At 36.6% G+C, this 8618-nt stretch overlaps 1 protein-coding gene across 2 annotated transcripts; it reads right to left on the bottom strand.

Annotated features, from left to right (window-relative positions):
• Positions 1–1509: 1509 nt before the first annotated feature.
• Positions 1510–8044, bottom strand: LOC117612294 (inositol-pentakisphosphate 2-kinase-like). Of its 2 annotated transcripts, XM_034341082.1 has the most exons (10): positions 7712–8044; positions 7449–7587; positions 6836–7039; positions 6369–6516; positions 5817–5857; positions 5568–5678; positions 4764–5363; positions 4371–4570; positions 2945–3656; positions 1510–1978 (listed from the first exon to the last, which is right to left on the bottom strand). In XM_034341082.1, the coding sequence occupies exons 2-8, from the start codon at positions 7548–7550 to the stop codon at positions 4415–4417; spliced, it is 1362 nt and encodes a 453-aa protein (XP_034196973.1). In that variant the 5' UTR covers positions 7551–7587; positions 7712–8044; the 3' UTR covers positions 1510–1978; positions 2945–3656; positions 4371–4414. The 2 variants fall into 2 exon arrangements, with proteins under 2 accessions (XP_034196973.1, XP_034196972.1); XM_034341081.1 differs by having other exon boundaries at positions 2945–4570.
• Between the last annotated feature and the right edge of the window lie 574 nt (positions 8045–8618).

Genomic DNA, 8618 nt, shown 5'->3' with positions numbered 1-8618 from the left:
ATATTGCACTTTTGTTGATCGTAACTCTCTGACTCTGATTTATGCATAATACGTGTCTACTACGAACTCATGAGAACCATTTCCACGCAATGGAGCCTAAACCACTTTAAAATGGCAAAACCAATCTTCAACAAAGAGTGGCCTCTAAACCACTTTAAAACAGCACAACCATCCATTCCTTTTAAAATTTCAAAAATAAAGTTAAAATCCAAGACGAGACGTTACATGTTTTGTCATTTATTGGCCTTTTAGCGGGCCTATTTTGTTGTTTATGGACTCTTTAGTGGACATATTTTATCGTTTATGACCTGTGTTATAAGTTTACTTTGCTTTTTATGACCTGCGTAATATGCATATTTTGTCTTTTATGGCCCGTGCAGTGAGCCTATTTTATTTTTTATTGGCCTGTGTAGTGGGCCTTTTTTGTCGTTTATGGATTGTTAATGAGCCTATTTTGTCGTTTAGTGGCCCTGGAGTGGGCCTATTTTGTCGTTTATGGGCATGTATTAGGTTTTTGTGTGGTTTACGGGCCTCTAGTGGCCTTTTTGGTGGGTATGTTTGTCCTTGTAGGCTTTTAGGGACTCGTTTTTGAATTTAATGGCCATTTAGTGGGTCGAATTTGTCTTTTTTGGGCCATTCAGTAGGCCGACTTGGCCATTCATGGGTGGGCTGACTTTATCGTTAATGGGCATCAGAATGGTCTGACTCTAGCAAATACATAAGAAACATGAAGAAGAAACAAACTAACAAAGCACAACCCTAAGCGGTGTATATGAAATTAGGTCAAATACAATTGATGTATGTGTAATGTACGTTTGTGAATAAAGGAAATAGATTTATTTCAATGTAAAAGGCTTTATTGTTTTTTTTTTTAAATAAATAATTTTATTACAAAAGGCTATATTGATTAGCATTTACATGTCTGAAAGTGAACAAAATCTAAAATGTGACGTTGCCATATCTTCCAAAGTCATTTTCCTCCAAAACAAACATTGGAAGGAAAGAGCTTTCATTTCATCTCATGGCATTGATTTGTGAACAAGACAGGTGATTACCTTTTATTATTATTATTTTAGGTATATTTCATTTGTATACATCAAATGAAATGTCCAGTCCATATACCAAAGACCAATTATCATTTTGTCGGAAATCTTCACACAATTATGTGTTTTGCCGGGTGAACGTCACACACAAACCCAATTAAATTCATCCATCAATTAGAGTGAGAGCATAAATTCTTATTAGAATACAGGCTCCACTTGACAAATACCTTGTTGAATGTTTGTGAAGGGGGGGCTACTACAATGAATATTTAGTACTCACTATGGTAACAATTATATTTACTGTACGCAGCAAAATGCTGCTGAAATATGGTCGCTTCTGCTAAGCCATCTAAAGTTACAGAAGACAAAATTACCAGCCATGGCTTTCCATATGCCTCAAGATTTGTTGTCCAACTGACCAAATACTTCAGAATATATACGACTGGAAAATTGCACATAACACGAACAGCTGAAAGACAGATTTACATTGACAACCAAAGCCTCTTTTTTTGCATTTTTCTCTGTTATTAACTCAGAAATGAGTGAATTTAACATGAAACAAACACAACTGGGTATTATTCATACAAGTTTCAGGATGACACATTATGGAACAATAATTGTAACCATCTTTAACAACCACATACCAGACATCGCACCATCTCTGACATGTCTTTGGTGTTAAAAGGAACAAGGTCTTTCTTCTCATCCTTCTTCTCACTCTGTGGAGGTGGAGGACCTATACTCACGACTGAAGCAGATTTTCTGAATTTTCTCACCTTCTTGATAACCTTTACTGGATCGGCATCCCCAGTTACTGTCACCGTATTTTTTGATGGGTCGAGGACAATTGAAGTTATCCCTTCTACCGTTGCTATTAACTTCATCAACTTCTTCCTGCACTTGGAACTTAGCAGTTCCACTGACACTACAGTTTACTGCAACAGAAGAAAAGAGTAAAGATCAGATCTTGTTTCGTACTTGTGCGCTCAGAAAATATAAATTTCATCTGAAGTATTGCAGTGTGTGTCAGTGAGAAAGACTCCACAGAAAATGGTACTACGCCAATAACTAATTACATAGCAGAGAAAAAACCAGATGAGAGATGGAACCTTAAACATAATAAAGCAATAATGATAGAAAGCAAACTGGAACAAGCTAATAACAAAGAAAGAATAGATCCAAAGATGCTATATATAAAATGTTCTCTCTCTCTATTTAGTTTGATTATATTTTCAGCACGGCACATTGGGCATTCTTAGCAAAGAAGCTGGTTGAGTACAAAATGACAGCGTCAGTAGTTGGCTAGAAGTAAATGCCAGTCGGAAGGGTTGTTAATTGGGTCACCTATGACCTCTGATATGCAATAAATGCAGAATTTACCATGTGCAGGCGCACACACACATCCCACACACATCCCATGCTGGACTAAAACACACCTTTCTACAATGCACATCCTCTTTATCTTGAAAGAAATGAGACATTTTATAGCAAAGTTAAAATGATGCAGGCCTGCCTGACTCTGACAAGCTTGCCCATTCGCCTGTTTGTACACACAGGTGTGTCAGCTTATAGCAAATGTTACTAGAAGTAAACATGCTGATTGACTGAAGAAAACAAACGATTTTGAACAAACCAACAAATGAGGTTTTAGCTCAGGATGTCTCCAAGAAAATAAAGAAGACCTGACATTACGCAATGTATTGGGATATAGTAATGGCAATCAGTTTCTCAATTCAGCTCTAGTGGGATCAGTTGAGGGCAAACTTGACCCACTTCTGGAACGTATTAATTCCTTCTTCCCCGTACTTGAATCATCAATTTTAACAGAATTAGATCCACACAAACAAACAGAGAGAGAGAGAGAGAGAGAGAGAGAGAGAGAGAGAGAGAGAGAGAGAGACCTATAGACAGCTCAGGAGCTCATTGTTCAGCACATGATGTAGCCAACCCACGGCCTTTATATTCCACATATATGCTGATCAAAATATCAAAGCTGAACAACCAGAGTTCACAGAACCTTCCATATTAGTCTTACCACCTGGTCTAGAAACATGTTCCAGCATCAGGTTCATTGATTCTTCCAAGTCATTTCTTTTGAATGTTCGTGGTTTGGCAATGTAGTTACAAAACAAACTCCAAATCACACTTTGTACATCAGACAAGTGGAAAATGTCATAAGTTACTGCTCAAAACTAAATGTGTTTGGTTCCATTGTTGAAAATCAAAACTGTAAGATCCTTACGTTTACCTGACAATTTATTAAAGGATATCAAAATATAAATCTGCACCAGCAATGGAAAACTTGAAAAATATGAAGAACTATAAGGAAGCATAAAGAAAGCGCAAAAAGAATTCTGATGAGAAAAACTGGAAATTTAGATTAATGCCTATGCAAGAAATCGCTTGTTCAAACTTAGATAATTCATTGATTCCCTAAAATACTGTTGCTAAAACAGACGCATTATCGGTTAGGAAACACCATGGATGCCCTGGTCCTTTGTTTTTCTTTATATTAGTACTAATACCACAATTTGAAAATCCAGCTGTCTGAATTAATAGGCCATGTGGGCTTTTGATGGAATCACATTGAAGTTAGTTGATACATCACTTTCCCTGTAGAGCCCAGAAATTATGTTTCATCAGTTTCTCCTCATTTCCAATTAAACTTCTCAGTCTTATACAACGGTTTTTTTTCTTTTTTATCACATTCTCTACTTCCCTCGTTAGTCTTCATGAGCTTTATTAACAACATGAAACACTGATTATGTGCCTCTACAAAACTATGTGAGGACTAAAGCAGCATGCCGTGTTTATGCTAATACAATTAGAAAGTTGCAGTAAATATGCATAACTCAATCTAAATTGAATGCATTTGCCTCCTAATGAATGGGTAAATTCAAACAAAATTATGAGATGCCCACGAACATTTGCAGACTTACAGAATAAAAATTACCATAGCTTAATCTATTCTACAAAAGAAAATTTTCATGGACTGATGATGCATGCAGCGGCAGTCCAGGACATATTTCAAAACAGTTACTAAAAAAGAAAAGAATTTCAACATTCTTCAAAGCAAACGAAGAACCAAACACCACATGCATACACTTAAGATAAAGCTTATATATGATAAATCATAGGCACAAAGAAGAGAAGGGGAAGAGGGATGGGAATAAATTGCTTATATTACTAACCTTAAAAATCAAAAACCTCATAGAAACAAAGGAAACAAAGAAATAATGGCTAAAAGCCAAGAAGTATACAAACAAATACAGCTATTAACAACAATAATTTACAGAAAATACTATATATCAACCCACTTGCACTTACTCATAATTTGAAGTAAACTATCCTCCATGGCACTGTAACAAATCTCAATTTGCAGTTCTAAGAGCCATTGTGCTTGTATTTTTCTTTTGTCTTTCCTCAGTTTCCACCATTCGATTGTAGTAGGTTACTATTTTTTTGTCCAACTCATAATATTCTTCCATTTTCTTCAATTGTTTCAAATCCAGGTCAATGAAATTCACCTAGGAAAATGCAACTCAAATAAGATATTAATGTCATAAGGAAGGATTTCCCCCACAGGGGATTTCACCTACGAAAATGCAACTCAAATAAGATATTTCGTGCTCTAGCTGTTAAGAAATGGTATTAAATTTCGAGAAGAAAATTTGTAAAGAATGAAAATCAGTCAGAACGAAATGATAAGAAGCTCTGTACCTTGTAATCAAAAAATTGCTTGGTTGAATCTAGATACAAATTATTATATGGAGATCCAGGATTCCCATCTTTCCTTGGTCTAAAACTAATCATCAAACTGCAGTCCTTTGCAGTAGCAGCTATCAAAAAATCCTTCACAATCTTCAAGCTTTCATCCAAAGAGATGGAATGCAATGAAAGATATCTCTGTGATATTTTTTCTTTACCGGATGCTCTACATACCCTGCAAGGCTCCGAAACAATGTCATAATACGCATGGATAGCCCCATCAATGTCAAGATTATCAAGTTTCTGGACCTCAAGGAGCCGATCCAACACTCCAGATTTATGAACTGTCTCAGCAACAAGCAGTAGAAAACTCATTGTGCGCAAGCCATCACCTCCCTGAATAACACACTTGAGTGCATCTTCAAATTTTCCCCGAGTCACAAAATCGGTACTGTCTGCACCACCACCTAAGCCCCCAAATATTTGAGAACCATTCAAGAATACACGGAAGTTATTCTGCGGGGTTGAGAAGAGATCCCTAATAGCTTTATGTATTCTGTCCTTGGATCCAGAGAACAGATCAAGTGGATTATATTCACTATATTCTGACACCTGTAACACAGGTTTAGACATATCCAAGTCAAAATTAAACATTGACGTTTAGTATTACTACAATAGGACTCTCTTTGCTTATATTTGTGCGCAGAAGTTCTAAGAATTAGATGAGATGGAATTCCATTGAACATATAGAACTCATTTGGCTGATTTCCGGGTAGTAAATAATTTGACCAGGAGAAGAACATAGTAAAAGCACACCTCTCCTTGATGCAACTTCAGAGCTTGGTGCATCCGAAAACGAGTAACGCTCCGTTTAATGGCATTTCCTTCATCAATGAACTTTGAAGATGGCAGAAATCCACATTTTGGCTATTTTTGGAAACAATTGAAAAGAAAAAAGGAATAACTAAATATATTTCAAGGGTATTACTCATGTGAAGGTAACAAGAAAAAAGTTTACATTACAAGCATAAAATAGAAACAAAGAACACAAACAGGGAAAAGCACCTTTATCTCCACAGATATACAGGGTTCAACTTCTTGAGTACCTGAAATGAATAAAGAAGAATAAACTATCACTCTTTGAAATTTACACTTAAATAAAAGTAGCAATCAAATTATTAATTTATTATGTTCTGGACTGTCAGAGCTTTTTCCTAAGGTCTCAGAAATAAAACAAAACATAAAAGAAAACTTCTGATCATATCTATCACAAGACAATATTTAGATAAATATGTGCACCTACATTTAATAAGATACAAATTTCCTATGATTCTAAGCAGAATGCTGCTATCTCCAGGTTTCTCTCCCTGCTTCTCTGAGTTTTAGTGTAGCTGTGTAGATATTACCTCATATCTTTTACTAGAAAAGTAAAAGGCAAAGGGAGAGCTTTTAAGTGTTAGCAACCAAAACATGCATGCAAAAAAGAAACCGGGATCATAGGCTAGACCAAACAAGCCATCTGACTTTCGAACTAAATTATTGACAAGTGCAGAACAGACAGTTCTAAATCTTTAAGTGCAGCATCAATTAAAATTGTAACAGAGAGACACTAATTACCACGAGGAAAAATAGAATGATCAGACATGAGAAGCACAGAATCACATTGTGTGTCAACTTTGGCAGCGTCAACTCGAGAAGCAGGACGCTGACAAATTATGTTCTTCTCAACCGACTCCAAGAATTCTTTGGAAGCAGGGACACGCATCTGCCAAAATTCTAACTGAAGGTTAAAGAACTAAACCATTTTGTACATGTTACCACATGCATGCATGACTTCACGGGAAAACCAAATGGATAACTGTATTGCTGAGAATGAGGGTATTTCCATCAACACTATTGTAGCTTCCCCTTATAAGAAAAAGCTTACAGCGTGACGCGGCATATGAAATCCATAATCACTGTCTTGGACCGGGACATCGATACATACCCCATGTACAAATACAACCCAACTGAAAAATGCCTTAAAGCCCACCATAACTATTTTGAAATGATACATACAAGTACAAGAGTAGATAGCTACATACCCCAGAATCAACGTGCGTGGAACCCAATAGAGGGCTCATAATGTGCTTCACAAACAGTTGGCAAGCAAGTTCTTTGTTAGAGGTAGCTACGATGTCCTCCGTGTCCTTCCACAGAAGACGTTCATGCATGGTTAATTCAGTGGGACTGTTCATGGACTTTGACCCATTAATCGGAGCTTTCTGTAGACGCATTACTTTCCCAATCTACATAGAGCAAGGTACAATCATTATAAGCTTCAAACATGAGAGTAAGGATGAGGTTGAGAGAGAGGATGAGAGGGGAGGAGTTACAAAAGTGGAAACAAAAACTTGAAAGTGAAAACAATTTCAAAGAGATTTCAGGTTTTAGTTTTTGTTTTCACTTTTGTTACTCCTCCCTACCATCACCCCTTCTCATCTTCCCTCTCATTCTCACTTTCATTCCCCCTCTTTTTCCTCTGTACTGCACAAGAAATGAAAACTAAAAACTAAAATTGAAAAGGTTATCAAACGGCCTAAGAAATTCTTCTCTCTTTTTTCTCAGGAAGAAAAAACACATACTTTTAGATATGTGCATAATTGAAGCTCAGGTGGTGTGTTTTTTGGAAACAATCAAACAAAGTATGAAACATACAAAAGCGGGGGCGGATCCGCTGTAACCGAGAACAAGATTGGCAGCGCCTTCGCCTCTGTAAACCCAATCAGCAGCGTCTTTTTTCTCTAAAGCAACCTCCATATCTTGGTGTTGACTAAGATTCAGCTGCTCATAGTTACTGCAAAAATGAAGATTTTCAGTTTTTTTTTTCTATCCAAAACAAAAATCCTCAATGCAAGATCGAAATTTGAAAGTGCCCAATTGAGGAGATAAGATTTGCAAGAATCAGCTTGATCAAACACCTTGCAAGAATCAGCTGACACACCAAACACCGAAGTCGCAGAGAGATGATGATTTTATAGATAAGACCTGAGGCTGAGAACGCAGGCCAAACAAACAAAGTCGTTCGTAGTGGGAATCTTTGTTTGGACTCGAACAATTTTTTATTGGCTTATCACTCTGTCAGTGGCTTCACTTTTACCTTTGCAGCTTCACTTTCTGGGATGCTAATTCCCTTCCGCGTAATCTCACTAGTTATACCACATTTCCAGCACAAGTATGAGACAAGCAACCTAAACCCAAAACCCACTCCGGAAAATTAAAAAGAAAGAAAAAAGGAAACTTTTGAAAGAATGAAAGAAAAAATCACAAGAACAGGTCGACCGCGACAAGATATCCGAACTTGGGTCGTTGGGTTACACACAACAAAACAAATTGCAGTTTAATTAATGGGTTTGGCCCATTATGCGATGCTTAAAGCAACTTCACCTATTTGCCCCTTGCCATGTCAAGGGGGGAGTTAGGGCAGCCACTATTCACGTAAATAATTGTTGCCCTTTCAAATAGTATTTTGTGTTTCCACCTATTGCCATGGCTAAGAGCAACTCCACCTATTTGTCCCTTGCTATGGTAAGGGGGGAGTAAGGGCAGCCACTATTCATGCCCTTTCAAATAGTATTTTATGTTTCCACCCATTACCGGGCAATTACTATTTATTTTTTTGTTTTTTTACAAATTTTTTAATGACAATAATTATTTTGGATAATATTTTTGGGTTCGTACATATCAATATTTATTATAAAATTCATATCTCAATCGGATAAAATTTCGGTATTCATAGAAAAAAAAAAGAAGTAATTTTTTGGTTTTTTTAAAAAAAATTCAATTTTTTTCATTTTTTTTATTGCACAAAAATTTGGCTGCCATTGG

The sequence above is a fragment of the Prunus dulcis genome, chromosome 1 (genome assembly GCF_902201215.1).
Source record: "Prunus dulcis chromosome 1, ALMONDv2, whole genome shotgun sequence".
In the NCBI taxonomy this organism is placed as follows: domain Eukaryota; kingdom Viridiplantae; phylum Streptophyta; class Magnoliopsida; order Rosales; family Rosaceae; genus Prunus; species Prunus dulcis.
This window is presented reverse-complemented; position numbering and strand designations above follow the sequence as displayed.

Excerpts from the sequence above, each read along its gene's own strand:
- LOC117612294 (XM_034341081.1), bottom strand. The coding sequence starts at position 7,550 with ATGGAGGTTGCTTTAGAGAAAAAAGACGCTGCTGATTGGGTTTACAGA. Across the intron at positions 5,364-5,567 it reads TGAAGTTGCATCAAGGAGAG|GTGTCAGAATATAGTGAATA; the intron begins GTGTGCTTTTAC and ends CCTGTGTTACAG. Across the intron at positions 4,571-4,763 it reads AGCAATTTTTTGATTACAAG|GTGAATTTCATTGACCTGGA; the intron begins GTACAGAGCTTC and ends GCATTTTCCTAG.